Here is a 17,408-nt window from a genome sequence, read left to right as displayed (position 1 = left end):
ACCTTTGGGGAGCACCTAGTCTGATGCAGGAGGAGGAACAAAAAACATATAGCGGTCACAAACACAGCGACCAGAGCCATAGAGAAAGAAACAAAACCAGAGTATGATTAGGGGACTCTGAGGAAGTGACATTTGGGCATAGGGGTGGGGATGGGGAGATGGGAGAGCCGATGTGGGGAAGGGCGTTCCTAACGGGGTAACTGTCAGTGCAAAAGCCAAGAGGCCAGCCCTGAGCTTGGTGTGTGTGGAGAACAGCCACGGAGACCAGAGTGGGAGGCTGGGGCGGTGCCGGGGCCAAAGGTGCCGGGTGGGGGACGGACACATGAAACCGCCAGATAGCCGGGTGGCTGCTCGCTCTGGACCAGCCACATCCGCGTCTGAGTCAACAGCGCCGACCCTACAAAAACGGCACGCCCCGCGCTGGAGGGCGGGGGTTGGGGGGGGTGGCAAAGTCAACAACACGGGCACGCGGGCGGCACGTCCCCGGCGGCCGGGGCGCGTCACGGGGGCGGACGTCTAGGACCAGGAAGTCGGCGGCAGGCTCGCCGGCCGGGAGCCCTGGGCGCCGGCCCGAGTTCGCGGAGGCCAGAGGAGGCTCGGGGGCGCCCGGGGCCGCGGGGAAGGGCTCCGAGCCGCGGGAGGGCAGCAGACACGCCCAGCCGTGCGCCCGCTCGCTGCGGGGCCGGGGCCGGGGCCGGGCTCCCCACCGGGGGCGCCTTCCCCGCGGTGCGCCCCGGCCTGCGCCATGCGCCCGGGGGGCGTACGCAGCTTCGTGCTGGAGCTGGCCCGGGGCCCCGGCGGCGCGTACCGCGGCGGGGAGCGGCTGTGCGGCCGGGTGCTGCTGGAGGCGGCGGCGCCGCTGCGGGTGAGAGCGCTCGAGGTGGCCGCACGCGGCGGGGCGGCGACGCACTGGCTCGAGGGCCGAAGCGTGGGCGTCAACGCGGTGTCCAGCGACTACGCGGCTGCGGAGACTTACTTGCGGCGGCGGCAGCTGCTGCTCCGAGGTGAGCCGCTCGCTCCGCACTCCCCAACCGGGATCCCCCGGGGGGCCCTCTCCCCAGGTCTGGGCGCTCTTCTCCAGTGCCCGGAGAGTTTCGACTTAGCGGTTGTGTGTTCGGGTGACCCGTCTTAAGAAGTGGAGACCTCCTCCCCAGGGTCTGGACACTCTCGCCAGGACACACCCACCTACCCCCCCAACCCTCTTTCCCAGGATCCCCTCTCAGGGTCTAGGCATCACCCAACTTTCCAAAGCCGGGAAGCCCTCCGCTGTAAAGACTATGCGGCTTGACCCCACCCCACCCCCCACCAGAGTCTGGAGAACCCCTGGGTAGAGTCAGGACATCCTCCTCTCTGGGCCCTAGGATCCCCCTTTATCTCCAGACCTGGGGTCCCTTATTTCCCAAAGACGACCCCCATCTCACGTTCTACCAGTGCCTTCTCCCTCAGTTTACCCCTAGGGCTTGCAGGGATGAGTTCAAACCCGAGTGAGGAGTTTCGGTGGTGTTTGCAGGCAGGTTTGCATTCCCAAGAGGCAAGAGACTTGGGATGGGGTCAGATCAGGCTGGGAGGACTCCCAGATGTCTCCCAGCTCTAAAGTTCAGTCCCTCCCACTCAGGGCACACAGTGGGGTCAGGAGCAGGCCAGGGGTGAGTCTGTGCCTCAGCACTGAGCTGTGTTTGCTGTGGAGGACGTTGCCACCTCCTCAGCTAAGCCAGACCTCACTATACTCTTCTGTAAAATGGGCAGAGGCAGAGCTGCACGCAGTAGATCCTTTGCCCACAGCCTTTCAGCCTTAGCCCAACAGCCCCAGATGTGGGGACTGTCCTCACTAGCTGCGGAAACCCAGGCCTAGAGGTCCCTAGGATGGGACAGGAAGAGGCCCCAGAGGCACTTCCTTTCCCCTGAGACTTAAGGGAAATTAGTCACACCCCTGGTCCCACTCAACCAGCTGCTTCATTAAGACACTGGGGTGAAGCTTGCAGAACCGCCACTTAACGTCGGATGAGGCCCTGCTCCTCTTTGGGCCTCTGGGGACCCATCTGTGAAAAGGACTCACCACATCCTCCACCTTCTCCTGGGCTTACAGCCTCCAGGGCTTCACTTGGCCTTGGAAGAAGGTACTAGACTTTAATTTCAATCCCAGAGTTCCCTCCTCCATGCAGCCCCCCAGGCTGATCATTGTGTCTACAGCCTCTGCCCCTCCCTTAGGTATGGCTCTGACCCAATGCCTCTGTGGTCACTCTGACTGCAGGGCACCATGTCCGATTATGACCGCCCCCCACTGGGGGTTCCGAGGCCTCAGGAGGTTCCCAGGGCGGTCTGAAGGCTCCACAAAGGTGGCCTCCGGGGTAAGGGGTGGGTTCGAGCGGCTGAGCATCTCGCTGCCACCAGAGGGCGCAGGCGCCCTGCAGACCGCGACGAGGAACCCCTTCCCTCAGAAACGCTCTTTGAGGTTCTTGTCTGAGTACACTGAGGCCCAGACAGCAGTCATACCGTTTCGTGGGTGGCTCCTGGGGTTCATGGAAAGTCCCCTCCACTTGGCTCTATCTGTGAAGGGATTGGGGCGGGGTGGGGGTGCCAGGAGAGGGCCCAAGGGCTGCGCCTTGGGGGCGTGTAGGAGTTTGGGGGGGCCGCAAGTTGCGACGTGAATATTGGGTGATGCTTGGGCAGAAACGCTAAGCCGTGACCGAGTGGCGATATGTGGGGAGTGGGCCGAAGACCTGGGAGCGAGGCTCTCTGGAGGCGGAGGGTGTCCGAGCAGGGGCCACACCGTGATTCATGCACAATACTCTGAGGTCGGGGCCGATTTTCTTCCAGCTCTACAAACGACAAACGTGGAAACTTAGGCTCTAGGTGTTGTTACTAGCCCGGGGTCATCCAGCTGAGCGGGATTCGAATCACAAGAGGGGGCAGCAGGTGTCCAAGCAGAGGGAGGACCTACCCACTTCCTCCTCCTTCCCGCATCGCTCAGTGGGGAACTGACGCTCAGTCTAGTCCGAGGCTCTCCGGCCCCGATTCAAGCCAGGCCATTCCGCAGCCTTCCCGCTCGGAGCTGGACATGCCTCGAGTCAGATCTGCAAGCTGTGGCCAGTTGATGATTAAACCTAGTGGCCCCATGCTCTTGCTGGGCCTGGGGCCCGCTCCCGGCCCTGTTTCCCCCTCTTTACCCCCGAGGTCCGCGAGAGACCGGCTCTGGCCCGCGATGCTTCCGTCTCACGCTAGGGTCCACAAGGGTAGAGGGCAGATGCAGAGTTTGTTATTTTGTTTCACGCCTGGGCGGAGCCACGCCCCTCGCCGCGCCATTGGCGTATTCCTTCCTGGGGGTGGGGCCCGCGTCGCGCCCCGCCCCTCCCGCCGTATAAAGGCAGCGCCGGCGCAGGCCGCGCAGGAATTTCTGACCTGGTCGGCAAGTGCGCCTGCGCACCCCGGGCAGGTTCGCGTTCTGAGACTGTAGCCTCCGCGCCTCGCGCCACCGCGTCGCGGGTTCGAGGCCAGGGTCTGTGCGTCGCGGGTTCGCATCCCAGGCGCGATGCTGTTCGACAAGGTGAAGGCTTTCGTGGTGCAGCTGGATGGCGCGAGCGGCGGCGCCGAGCCGGTTTTCAGCGGGGGCCAGGCCGTCGCCGGCCGGGTGCTGCTGGAGCTGGCGGGCCCGGCACGCGTGGGCGCCCTGAAGCTGCGCGCGCGGGGCCGCGCCCACGTGCACTGGACCGAGTCGCGCAGCGCGGGCTCGAGCACCGCGTACACGCAGAGCTACAGCGAGCGCGTGGAGGTCGTGAGTCACCGTGCCACGCTGCTCGCGCCAGGTACGGGCCGGCTACCCCGACGCGGCACACGTGCTGCGCGCTCCTGGAACTCGGAGCTGCCGCTGAGCCTCCCCCTCTTGCTCCTACCTGCAGACACGGGAGAGACCACGACGCTGCCTCCGGGGCGCCACGAGTTTCCATTCAGCTTCCAGCTGCCTCCGTAAGTCCTGCGTCTGGGGCACGGGATTGTCGGAGAATCCCTCAGCCTGCAGCTCCTTTCAGGTTTCCGTCTCCATTGCTCGGTTTCTGGGGACCCTCTGGACCCCAAGACTGCCATTCCCCGGGGTAGGGGTCCTCAGTGTCTCTATCTCTCGCTCTCCTAAGTCTCTGGGACCACCCCACACCACCCGGGTGTCTCTCTTTTTCTGCCCCTTGAAGTACCTTCCTTCCACCCTGCAGGACACTGGTGACGTCATTCGAGGGTAAGCATGGCAGTGTCCGGTATTGCGTCAAGGCCACCTTGCACCGTCCCTGGGTCCCTGCCCGCCGGGCAAGGAAGGTATTTACCGTCATTGAGCCGGTGGACATCAACACACCCGCCCTGCTGGTGAGTGGCTGCTCCTAGGGGAGATGGGTTGAGAGAGCTTTGCAGGTGTGGGAGGGCGGGCTGGTAACTGGGTGACCCCAATTGGCTCCTCACCCCTTCGCTTCCTGCACAAAGTGGGAATCACAGCTGGGCCCTGGCAGGGAGGGAGGCAGGCACGGGAATGCTTTTGGAGTCCAGCGGAGCTGGTTGCAGATCCCACCTGTGCCAGTTTGCTGTGTGGCTCTGGGCAAGTGTCTTACTCTCTCTGAGCCTCAATCTGAGCTTCATCTGTGAAATAAGGGACAGGCAGGGCTTGTGATAATAATGGCTTTCTGAGGACTAATTACATGCTAAGTAATTAGCTTGTTCCCTTCATCTTCAACTTTATAAGATGGGTTTCACCTGTGGATTTATTTGTCTACACGGTATTTGGTTGTTAAGAGAAAACCAGGAACTCTGCCCCCAAATGCTCCCTCAGCTGGGAATGGTTTGCACAAAGTGACCTGTTCCTATCCCTTTCCTCCAACCCACCAGGCCCCTCAGGCCGGAGCTCTAGAGAAGGTCGCCCGATCCTGGTACAGCAGTCGTGGTCTCGTCTCCCTCTCCGCCAAGATCGACCGAAAGGGTTACACCCCAGGTACCAGGCAGGCGGGGTGAGATGGGGAAGAGGGCTGACCTCAGGGCTGCAGACAGAGAGTCTGATGCCCCCTCTGCACTCCACCACAGGCGAGGTCATCCCAGTTTTCGCGGAGATCGACAATGGCTCCACGCGCCCCGTGCTTCCTCGGGCAGCCGTGGTCCAGACGCAGACCTTCATGGCTCGGGGCGCCCACAAGCAGAAACAAGCGGTGGTGGCCAGTCTCGTGGGCGAGCCTGTGGGCCCTGGGCGGCGGGCACTGTGGCAGGGCCGGGCGCTGCGGATCCCCCCTGTGGGTCCTTCCATCTTGCACTGCCGGGTCCTGCACGTAGACTACTCCCTCAAGGTAGAGTGTCCTGTTGGTCCGAGGAGGGCAGAGGGTAGCTGAATCCACCCGATCCCCCAGACCGGAGTTCCCCCGAGGCTGCCCGGGCGCCCTCCCTCATGGCTTGTTCCCCACCCCCCCAGGTCTGCGTGGACATCCCCGGCACATCCAAGTTGCTCCTGGAGCTACCACTGGTCATCGGCACCATCCCCCTGCACCCTTTTGGGAGCCGCTCATCCAGCGTGGGCAGCCATGCCAGCTTCCTGCTGGACTGGGGGCTGGGAGCCCTGCCAGAGCGCCCCGAGGGTGAGCCCCTCCCTGCCCCCATCCTGCTGCAGGGGGGCTGGGTGGGCAGAAAGGTGGCTGCTAGGCGGGCTCTCCCTCCCCCAGCCTCAGCGGCCCCACCTGTTAAAGGGCACGATAGTGATCATGCTGGCGGCCACAGGTCTCCCCAGAATCTCAGCCCGGGGACCCGCAGCCTGCCAGCCCCAGAATTGGCCCAAGCCAGTTCCCGGCCATGGTCCCCGATTCCGGGGCTCCCCTCCTCCACCAGCCTCACCCAACCCTGTCTGTCTTACTTGCAGCCCCTCCCGAGTACTCAGAGGTGGTGTCTGACGGGGAGGTGGTGGCCGCGGGGCAGAGCCCCTTTCCACCACTGCAGGACACCAACCTGAGCCTTGAAGGCCCCTTCTTCGCCTACATCCAGGAATTCCGCTACCGCCCGCCACCCCTGTACTCCGAGGTGAGTGTGGGGGTCCAAGAAGCCCCCATCCCTCTCCAGGCCCTGAGAGCGCAGGTGGGAGTGGGACTCAGATGAGTTTGGGGCCTGAGGCCGCCTTGCACCCCAGTCTGCTCTGCACGTTGCCCTCCTATGCCCCCCAGCTGAGGGTGGGAGTTGGGGAGTTGGAGATCAGTTGGAGATCAGGTGGAGGGGTGTTTCAGAGCCTCCGGTGCCCCCCTGAGACCAGATGGGACTATTTCTCTCAGGAGGATCCAAACCCCCCCTCAGAGGCCATGAGGCCACGCTGCATGACCTGCTGAGCAGCAAGGGGAGACCTCGAGGGATGAGGTCGCACACGCACTTCCGGCCGCCGTGGACGCGGGCGATGGCTGGGTCAAGAGCTGACCAACCAGCTTCAACTTGACTTCGTTGAAGTTGGGGACTCCGAGTCTCAGAACTGGCACGGCTTTCTGACATCACGCAGGACAGAGAAAGAGCCGGGCAGGAGTCTGATGTATCTGGACCAGTCCTCGTGAGTCATTGAGTGCCCGTGGATGGATTCTGTCGGTCCACACTGGCCTGTGGATAGGGCTTGGGTCCCCCAGGAGCCTCTAGTCTGGGAGAGATGTAGCCAGACATAAATACTTCCAGTCTCGTGGGACCAGAGGAAGAGACCCAGGGCTGGGAGAGTCCCGAAGGGAGCAGAGAAGGCTTCCTGGAGCAAAGGGCCTTCTGGCTGAGGCCTTGGCATACAAACAACCGCTCAGCAGGCAGACAGGCAAAGAGGAAGAAGTCGGAGAAGGTCGGAGCTGAGTGATGTTTGGAGATCACCCCCTTGGGGGCTTAGAGGACAAGTGCCTCAGTTGAGGCCACATGGCAAGGTCCGGCAGGCGAGAGGGCCCAGGAACAGGGCATTCGGGGATGCGTGTCGCCGAAGCAATGTGGGACCTAGGTGGGGCAGGGACACTGGCTCCAGCCTTTGAAAGCCAGAGAGAGATTGCTGGCCCAGGCCGGGACTGCCTGGGGACTCCTCCAAGTACTCCAGGACATGAGACCTCATCTGCGTATTGTATGACCCCGGGAAACCTGGTTCAGAACATTCAGCCGGGCCCTGGGGACAGAGGTCAGCCTGGGGTAACAGCAGGCCCAGTGTAGCTCTGGGAGACCTCCTGGAGGGTGGGAGGGACAAAGTATGAGGGGTGTAGCCAGACCAACCCCCACCCCCGGGTTGCAGATTCTCAGCCCTGGCTGGGGCAGGGCCCCCGCCTGGGACTCAACATTTCTGATAAGCCTTAAATTGTTCCCTTTTTTATAGTTGGGTTTTTTTTGTTTTGTTTTGTTTTTTAATAAAAGTGTGGGGAAAGAGACTACGCTTCTTGCCTTATTTCCTACAGCTGCCGAAGACGAAGCCAAGTGGCTTTGGCTTCCACCCTGGGTCAGAATCTCCGGGATTGAATGCCAGGCTAAGGGAGAGGGTTTTGAGAGGGCCCATTGTCCAGAAGGAGAAACTGAGGCCCAGGGACACATAGGAAGGCTGAGCTCAGGTTGGAGCTGGACCCCATTCCCCTTCCCTGGTGTAGTCACAGAGGCTGGGAGTGTGAATGGGGGAAGGCTTTTGTTTTCAAGACAGTTCGTATACCGTGAAATAAGCCACGTGAAAGTGTACCGTTCGGTGGCACTTCGTGCATTGGCGTTGTCAGCCACCTGTCACCTCCATGTAGCTCCAGGACATTCCCGTCACCCCAGGGGATGGCCCATCCCCAGGCGCAGTCCCTGCCCACCCCACCCCCCTCACTCCCGGTACCCACTGATCTGTGGATTTGCCTGTTCTGGACATTTCCTGTACGTGGGGTCATGCTCCCTGTGGCCTCATTTGTGTCTGCCGCTCTACTCAGTTTAAAGCTTCATCCAATGTTTCATTCCTTTTTATGGCCAAATAATATTCAGTTGTGTGGACGGACTCCCACTCTGATTGTCCCTTCACGCCCTTGATAGGCATTTGGGTCATTACCACCTTTTGCTGAATGTGAATAGGGCTGCGGGGGACATGGGTGTCCAAGGATTCGTTTGAAGACACACTGGGCTTCCAGGCAGCCCTGGCGACACGGAGGTCGCGTCTTCTGGAGGTGAAAGTAGGGAAAGGGAGTCTAACAGAGTGAGGTGACTCGTGCAGGCTCTCGAGTCGCCACTCAGAACACCCACACCTCACAGATCAGCGGCACCCGTGGTGGGGCTCTCTGCCGGGTAGGGGCCCTCGGCCCCGCCCCAGACTCGAGGCCCCGCCCCAGACCCGAGGCCCCACCCTCCTTTGGGCGGGGCCAAGTTAGAAGCCCATCTAATAGGCTCTAACTGGGCTCACAGTTTGTCCACGGCGGTGAAAATTAAGTGGCGGTCTGGGATGACCATTGGCAGGGCTGAGGCACAGGGATGAGGATGGGGGGACCCCGAGGTTGGACACTGGCAGGTATGGGTTCAGGCTTAGCTCTCTGAGTGACTACGGGCAAGTCACTTGCTTCTGAGCCGGTTTCCTCATCTGGGACTCCTGGCACCTCTCCGCCACCGCCTCAAATGCCTCCCATCCCTGGTCTGAATTTGAGTCCTGATTTCCACCTGCTTCTGGTCCTGGGGTTTACCCACCCCTGTCTGGCAGCATCTGCCGTGGCATCTAGTTCAGAACCTGTCAGACTGGGGGTTCCTCTGGGCCCAGCAGAGGGGAGATGGACCCACATGGCACAGTCACCCAGAGCCCCAACATAGCAGCCTCGGGAAGGGGCAGGTTCTCTGTCACCGTGGGTGTGCAGGACACAAGACCCCAGCTTCCGGGTCCATGTTCTCAAACCAAGAAGAGTCTAAGACATCCTATTGCAACTGCAGATGGGGGTACATAGGAAAAGTTTCTCCCCAGCAGGCTTGGTCGGACAAGCCACCTTGTGTCCCCAGAACTCCTGCGTTGGCAACCGTCTGGAACCTGATCCCTAGAAGAAGTGGATTATCTGGTTTAGATAAATGAAAACCAGAATGGAGCAGGCTTGGGTCATCCAGAATTCAGGGAACTCCCTGAACACAAAGTGAGGCCCATAGGGTATCGAAGAGGTTGGCCAAATATTCTTCTCCTAAAATAAAATCCTATCCCTCTCTAGGCCCCTAAGATCTCTCACCACCTCTCACCCACCTCTCCTTCCAGCTTCCCCAGGGATCCCGACTGCCACTCAGATACTCCAAGCTGGCTCCTACCTCAGGACCTTTGTACACGTGGTTCCCTCTGCTGAAAGGCTTTTCTCTAGGACTGGCTCCTCTCTGCCTCCTAGCCTCATCTTTTCAGGAAACAGCCCAACCTCCTGGATGAAGGTGACACTCCCCGTTACTCCCTCTCCCATCCCCCTGTCCTATAGTCTTCATAGCCCTCATCACTCTCTGGAATTTTTTATTTAGATATTCATTTGTTTGTCTGAAGCTTTGAGGGCAGGGTTAGAGAGGGCTGAGCCTCTGGCCGCAGCACCCAGCAGGCATGAGAGGCATGAAGGGGGTTGTTGATTGGAGGAGACTCCCCGCCCCCCATAGTGTGGACCAAGATTCTGATGGGGATGGCGGTATTACCACCTTACATTGTTCCCAGGACCACCTAGAATCAGAACTTGTCGCTCATTCGGAGAGTGAAATACCAGGTCTCTTCTCTGACTCACCCTCCTTATCACCACCCCCTTCGGCTCTGCCTCTCCATGTTGTTTTTGCACTGTCCCTTTTGCTTGGTGTCTCTGTCTCTCATTGTCTCTGTCTCCCCCGTCTCTGTCTCTGGTTCACCATCTCTGCATCTCTCTCCCTCTCATTATTTCTTTGTCTCTGTCTCTCCCTCACCATCTCCTTGGTTATCTCTCAGGCTCTCTCAGTCTCTGACTCCTTCAGCAACTCTGTCTTCTCCCCTGGACTGGCCCGGCCCCTGAGCCACAGGGTGACAGGCAGGCAGGGCGCCCTCCGCTTGTTTTCCGCCCTGGCTGGCAGGGGGCCCAGCTGGGCTGCTGTTCAGGAATCTTCCAGCTGCCCGGCTCCAGCCACCAGGCATAGCCGCTGGCCTCTCCTCCCAGCACATTCTGTCCCGAGCAGGGAGCATTGGGGGTGGGTGGGGTGGGAGTGGAGGGTTCCTGTCAGGCTCCAGTTACAGGACAGCCCGTCCTGGTGGCCTTGCTCCCCACCAGTGCTGCCCCCTGCTGCCTCTCCTCCCTACTTTGGGCTTAGATCTTCCTGAATGGGGCCCCTCTGTCATATCATCCCTACCTCCCGGGCTTTGCACCTGCTCTGCCTTCTACCTAGAGCTCCCTCTCCTCAGCTGTGCCCAGGACCTTCTCCCTGGCAGCCTTCAGATCACAAATCACCTCTTCAGGACGTCCTCTGTGCCTCTGGATCAGTGAATATTTTAGAGTTCATGCTATTTTATCCCCAAAGCTCAGCTCTGCCTTAGCCTCCAGGCCCCCACACACAGCTCCCATCCCTTCGGCCGAAAGACCAACCCCCTGTGCCTCCTCCCAACCCTGTGGCCTCGTGTTCCCTGCACACACCTCCTGCCGCTGTCCCCTGCACCCCCAACACACCAGCCATCTCCCAGCCCTCCCATCTCTTCCCAAGGAGTTCCCCCACCTAGATGCACCTTTTCCAGTGAGGGGCTGGGTCTCTCTGTCTGGGTTCCACACAGGGGCTATTAGGACACACACACACACACACACACGCATGCACACACATGCATGCACAGAAATGCATGCACACACGGGAAACACAGAGATAGGCCCACGGACTCGGGGGCACACAGCCTGGACCTCGATGAGCACGGACCTGCATGCACATGTATGCACGCGTGCATAAAGCAGGTGCGATAGTACTGACACTGGGCGCCCACGGCTCGAGGGGGAGGGCATGCAGGCTGTTCATGTGTGGAGTCCCCCAGCTCTGCCAGGAAGCAGGCAAGACGCCCTCCATCTCACACGTGGGTGCAGGATGGAGACTTTGAACCCACACCAGGGTGTGCACAGGCCTGTCCACAGGCGTGCCTCTGCCCTCGCTTCCCCCACTTCATTTCTGATGGTCAAGGCCAGGAAAGTCCCCAGAAAGCACAGGCCGGGCAAGGGGCCCAGGAGGAAGAAGTGACTCAGCCAGTGTCCATCCGGGCCTGTGTAGCTGGGAGACCCTTTGGGGGGGTGGGGGGTTGGAGGGGACAGTTGGGAGGTTCACAGATAACAATAAAGGAATGGGGGGCGGGGACACAGGTAAACAGGGGTAAACAGGGGTAAACAGGGCCTGCTGAGCAGGGTTGTGGAGGGGAGGGATGGGGCATGCCTCAGTGGGTCCGCAGTGCTCCCACACCTCCCCTCTGCTGAGCCTGATTCACAGATGGGGAAACTGAGGCACAGAGAACGGGTGACTTGCCCAAGACCCTCCAGCCAGGATGGGGCAGGCAGAGGACCCCTTAGTCCTTGGTCAAAAGTTTCTGTGGTTTTGTAGCTATTCTCCCTGCCTGCCTTCTGGCAAAAGGAGCCAGGTCCCCCTCGTTGCTCCAAGTGCGGACATGTGACCAGGTCTGGCCAGTTAGAGCCTTTTGTGACCACAGACTCGGGGATTGGTTCAGGAATAGGCATGTGACTCTGAGTGGGCCAATCACCCCAGGAGTTTGGGGGCTCCCGAAGGTGAGAATGGGCGCCATCTTTGCTACCCTAAGGAGGGGCAGAACAGAGAGTCCCCAGGTCATTGTGGTGAAATCCACAAACACCCCTAGCCCTGTGGAGTGAGGTAGAGCCCAAGGGAAGGATGAGGGCAGGAGAGCCCTGGGAGGGCTTCCAGGAGGAGAAGACCCTGGAGTTGGGGCTTTGATGGATGAAGAGGAGTTCGCCAGGGAGCTAGAGAAAGGCATTCCAAGCAGAGGGAACAGCCTGTGCCACCACAGCAGGCCAGAGAGGGCCAGGTGCGTCCTCAGCCATTCCCGCAGCCCTGGGGGGCTGGAGCACAGGGAGGGCAGCTGTAGATGTGTGGGATTCTCTGCTCCCAGGCACCCCCATCAGCTGCTTAAGGGCGAGACCAAGTCTTTGCTGGAAGCTTTGTTGGAACCTGATGTTTCTTAACGTTTGTAGTGTAGGTGGCCCTTCTTTGGGGACATGGATGAGAGACATGGGTGGATAGTGAATGGGAGAATTGGGTTCACAGGGCAGGAGAGCCTGGGGCTGGGTTAGGATGGCCCCAGGAACCCGGGAACAGGACCACAGTCCAAGGCAGGAGGGAGCCTTTCCCTTTTCCCTGTTCATGAGCCCTCAACCCCAGGCATGGTGCTCCAGGGGGAGACGGAGTAGGGGTTCAGGGTCTGGACACCCAGCACTACCTCTTCCTTTCTGTGTGACCCTGGGATAGTGGCCACACCTCTCTGAGCCTTGGGTTTGTCATCTGGAACCTGACTTCGTTGTAGGACTGGGTCAGCACTGGGCACGGAAGCAATAAAAGGTCTGTGGGCCTGGATGGGGCGTGCTGAGCCGAGGGAGGAGGGACTGGGTCTGTCCAAAACATTCCCTCAGCAGTTCCTGGCCTCTTTGAAAACAGGAAGCCGGCTCTCAAGGGAGCCCCCAGCAGTGTTTCCTGAGCCTCCTCATGACGTGTGCTGTGCTTGCGGGGGGTGGGGGTGCGTGCACACATGTGGGTTTGCAGACAGCCTGGAGATAAACGGAGCCCCCAGTGCACACGTGTGTGTTTGCGCGTCAGCCTTGGCTGTGGAGTTGCCAGAGGCACGTGCATGTGTGTTGCATGTGCCCAAATGTGGGCTGACACATCTCAGCTGGTACGGGGAGCAAACAGGGGCCGCTCAGTGCATTTGCGAGTCTGAGTCTAGGTGTTGGGCATAGGTGTTTGTTGGTAGCGGGGACTGGTGAGTGCTGGCAAGAGCTAGCTTGCACTGGGGTATACTGCTCTCCTTTCCTTCCGTCTGCCCCTTCCTACAATGGCCTCTGAAACCCTGGCTCTTCCTGGAGACTGTTAGGTAGGTCTTACCTCAGGGCCTCTGCACCTGCTATGCCCACTAACCAAGCTACTCTGCCCTCCATTCCTCTCCATCGCTCAGGCCTCAGGACAGTGGCCTTGAGCGAGTCACCCCGCCCACATCTTGGCTGTTCCCCTGCCCTTCCCTGAGTCCTGACTCAGCTTTGACCACTTCCCTCTGCATCCTAGGTTGTGTGGGCTCCCTCTGTAAACCTCAGTTTATTCTCCTGTAACTGGGGCCAATCCTGGTGGCGTCTCACTTACCTAGAGTCACCGAAAAAGTGGAAAGGGCTGACTTCAAGGCTGGAACGGCCAGATCTGACAATGCATAAAGCCTTTGTCCTGGCTCACATCGAGTGGGGGAACACCCGAGAGGCAGGGATGATCCAGGGTCCACTCAGCCACCGGGACCAGATGGGGCCAACCTGGGGCCTCCTGTATGCCATGTGCCTAGAAGAACGGGGACTGCCCCAGAGCTCAGAGCAGGAGTTGATGAATTTTCTCTGTAAAAAGTCAGATAATAGGGGCACGTAGGTGGCTCAGTGGGTTAAGCCTCTGCCTTTGGCTCAGGTCATGATCTCAGGGTCCTAGGATAGAGCCCCGCATCGGCGTCTCTGCTCAGCAGGGAGCCTGCTTCCCTCTCTCTCTGCTTGTCTCTCTGCCTACTTGTGATCTCTCTCTCTCTCTCTCTCTGTCAAAATAAATAAATAAAATCTTTTTTAAAAAAAAAGTAAGATAATAAATATTGGAGGCTTTGTGGGGCATGCAGTCTCTCAGCTGCCAGACAGCTCCCTTGAAAGCAGCCATGCACAGACGCAAATGAGTGGGCGTGGCCGCATCCCAACAAAACTTTATTTGTGAACACAGAACTTGAATTTCAGATAGTTTTCGTGTGTCATGACGTCCTCTTTTGGTCTGTTTCCAACACCATTTGAAAGCGTAAAAGCCACTTCTGGGATGTGGCCAGAGCTGCCGTTGGCCAACCCTGGGATAGGGAGCTCATCAGGCAACTAAGTAAGTATCAGCACTCCCTGTTTACAAAATATTGGAACTCTGCTCCAAGTGCTTCCAGGTCAGCCAGCTATGACACAGTAGAGCTGGTCAGACACCAACAGTGTCTTACCATTGACAAATAACAGCTATCAAGACTCGCTGTTTACCGAGTATTAGAACAGAGCGAGCGAGGATGGCTCACGAGGTGTCGGGACCCGGGTTAAGTTGGATCCGGCCCCTGGCTTGAGCAGCGGACTGACCAAACGGGGTGCTGCTGCCCATTCGCAGAACACTGTTTACCGAGTATCAAGTGACGGGGGCCGGTGGCAGAGTATCGAGTCACAGGGCAGTCACACTGAGACTTGGGCACTGTGACAACAGCTCTAGACACCAGCTGTTTACAGAGACATGAGACCGGCTGTTTACAGGGGGGCCAGCTGACCACCAGCTTCCGGATGCCAGAGTCCAGATGGCAGGTGGGACGGGCCCCTCTGCAGGTGTTTGCAGAGGGCCCTAGGCCTGGGGACCCCTTTTGCTTGGCTGCCTCTGGCACCAGGAGCGGGAATGTGGAAAGAGTTCTTGGCCCAGGCAAGGCTGAGGTTTTTGCTCACCGAGGACCCCCAGGCTCATACCCGCTCTTCGGAGGCAGGAATTGAGCCCCACAGGTGTCAGGTCCCAGGGTCTGGCTTGCATCTCCTCTCTCTGCTTATTCCCGGCTGTCCACACATCACGAGCTCCACTTCCCTATCTGTAAAATGGGCATGCCGATGGATCAGGGTGGCCAGATAAAATACAGGGTAGATACCCAGTTAACATTGAATTTCAGACAACCAGCACCCCCCCTTTTTTTTTCTTCGCATGACCTGATTTTTATATTGTAGCAAAACGGGTGCTATGGAGAGGGGCACGTGGAAGCAGTTGGTTTCTTCCGGTGAACACACCCATTGTTTTTTGTTTGTAAGCTTTTATTTATTTGAGAGAAAGAGAGAGCATGAGGAGGGGGGAGGGCAGAGGGAGAAGGAGAAGCAGGCTCCCTGCTGAGTGGGGAACCTGATGTGGGGCTCCATCCTAGGACCCTGGGATCATGACCTGAGCCAAAAGCAGCTGCTTAACCGACTGAACCACCCAGGCGCCCCTCACACCCATTTTTTATATTTGTTCCAAAGCTTCTCACATGATGATGTCATTTCCTCATATTACTGCTGTTCCAATATCGTTCTGTGGCCCACTAGTCGCCATCCCCGCACATCCATCTGTCACAAGATTCCTAAAGGGATCAAACCCCCACAGTATTCCTTGGGCATGCCTGCCACTATTTAATTTCAATGATAATATCTTGTCCATAATTTTTTTCAACTCGGGAGGGTGAGCTTTGCTTATGGGGTCTACTCGGCAAGCTCAAAGATCAAGCAATACACTTTTAGTGTAAGTATATCCCAAATATTGTATGGGATTTACTTACACTAAAAACCACAAAGCAAACAAACAAGAAAATGAGATGTTTATTTGTCACATCTGCCTCTCCTGTGAGGATGTCTTCCCGAAGGGAAGCTGTGAAGGTCCTGAGGGGAATCTCGGGCCAGGCACGGAGAAAGGGCCCAATGCATCGTAGTGTGGATGTTCACTGTCCTTGTCTTCGCCAGGACCTCGTCACGGGGATGAGCCCAAGTATGGTCTGTTGATAAGCTCATAAATGCATCATGTGTCTCTGGGGAACAGGGCCTGGATGACAAGAATGGCACCATTCAAGAGTTTCACTAGGATGTCAGCAAGAGGTTCTGGGTCACAGGAAGAAGGGGGTGTTCATTCATAGGATGTCCCCCCCACCTGGGTGCTTTGAAGGGCTCAGGGGAGTTGCTGATCAAATGTAAGACGATGTTCAATAAACAGTTGTTGAATTCACTGCTCGATTCCATCACTTTTTATTGTATAATTGCTGTATGACTGGTACTCCAACCCCTGCTTGCTCAGGGCTCCCATCAACAAGGGAGATAGATGTTAATACAGTCATCACCATAAATACAAAACTATAACTCGGACAAGACATGCCAAAGGAAGATACTCAGTGCTAGGACCCCCTGAATAGGGTCCAGGAGGGTTTTCTGGGGGAGGTGACACTTGCCAGAGACCTGGAGGAGGAGGTTTGCAGGAATAGAGAATCCTAAGCAGTGGGATCCGTGTGTGCAAAGGTCCTGGGGTGAGAGGGAACATAATGATTTCAGGGGCTGGCTTCATGCCACCCCCAGCTCCCTTTGACAATTTGCAGACTCCAGCAGATAGTCAGGCTAAGTTTAGGATGGCCAGGGTCCCCTGGCAATTCAGGCAGGATGTAGCGCCCTCAATGACCCACAGGCTGAAGGACAAAAGTCTGAGCACAACCTTGGCCCAAGGGCCAGGGGAGAGTGGTGGAGGGGTGGGCAGCAGGTGAGATGAACAGCACTCAGCCTCGCCTCTGCACAGGAATTTCCTGAGCCACCTGTTTCCCCAATGCACCATCCTCTGCCCCATTGCCGTGGCTACCTCCCAGGACGCAGAGCAAGAAGAATGAGATGAGACGGCAGGCTGCTGGGTAGAGTCAGAAGGCAGAGAGAAGAGCTTTGGGATGCCCAGCTGGGAACTCTCAGGACTGAGAACCAGGGCTGGGATGGAAACAGTAGCAACCACAGTCATCATAGCTGCCTAACATCTCCAGCCAAGCCTTGCTGGAGCTACCTCTAATAGCCACAAAAGCCCCCAGCAGGCTGGTCCCAGAAATATCCCCATTTCACAGACCAGAAGACCGAGATTCAGAAGGACGAAGTTACTGGTTGAGGGCACATGGGGACCATGATGCAGCAAATCTTCGTTCAGGCTGCTATGACAAGCTACCATAGAATGGGGTTAACAGCAAACATGGACTTCTCACGCTTCTGAAGGCTGGCAAGTCCAAGGTCAAGGTGCTGGCAGATTTGATGTCTGTTGAGGGCTGATTCTGGGTTTATGGACGCACATCTGCTCATGGTGTCTTCACATAGCAGAAAGCAGGGAGAGGAAGCCAGCTCTCCTGTGTTCTTTTCTTCTAAGGACACTAATCCTATAATGGGGGTTTCCCCCTCATGACCTAATGACCTCCCAAAGCCCCCACCCCAACACTATCACACTGGGGCTTAGGGCTGCTTCAACTTATGAATGTTGGGCAGACACATTCAGTCTATAGCAACAGCCACCTTTCCTTTTTATCCTCAGTTTTGAGGTGAGAAGATAGAGGCCCAGGTTCCAGGGCTGGAATCTGGGTCACTGGACCATTTGTCTGGGCCATTTGTCTCTGGCCTCAGTAGTACTGGCTATGAAATGGGACTTTGGCCAGTTGCCAGTATCCATAGGCAGACCTTCACCCCAGGCTCCTGGACCCATTCTGG

General features: G+C 58.2%; 1 protein-coding gene across 2 annotated transcripts; it reads left to right on the top strand.

The window, feature by feature from the left end:
• The first annotated feature begins 584 nt into the window (after positions 1-584).
• Positions 585-7,382, top strand: ARRDC2 (arrestin domain containing 2). 2 transcript variants are annotated; one of them, XM_080805541.1, is made up of 8 exons: positions 585-1,004; positions 3,897-3,963; positions 4,203-4,350; positions 4,864-4,966; positions 5,056-5,312; positions 5,435-5,597; positions 5,876-6,033; positions 6,279-7,382. In XM_080805541.1, exons 1-8 carry the CDS (start codon positions 746-748, stop codon positions 6,330-6,332), a joined length of 1,209 nt encoding a protein of 402 aa, XP_080661667.1. In that variant the 5' UTR covers positions 585-745; the 3' UTR covers positions 6,333-7,382. The 2 variants fall into 2 exon arrangements, with proteins under 2 accessions (XP_080661667.1, XP_080661666.1); XM_080805540.1 differs by lacking the exon at positions 585-1,004 and adding an exon at positions 3,387-3,803.
• Positions 7,383-17,408: the final 10,026 nt, after the last annotated feature.

Source organism: Martes martes (assembly GCF_963455335.1).
Source record: "Martes martes genome assembly, chromosome: 1".
NCBI lineage: Eukaryota > Metazoa > Chordata > Mammalia > Carnivora > Mustelidae > Martes > Martes martes.
Note: the sequence above shows the minus strand (reverse complement) of the source record. Positions and strands in the feature narration are given on the sequence as shown.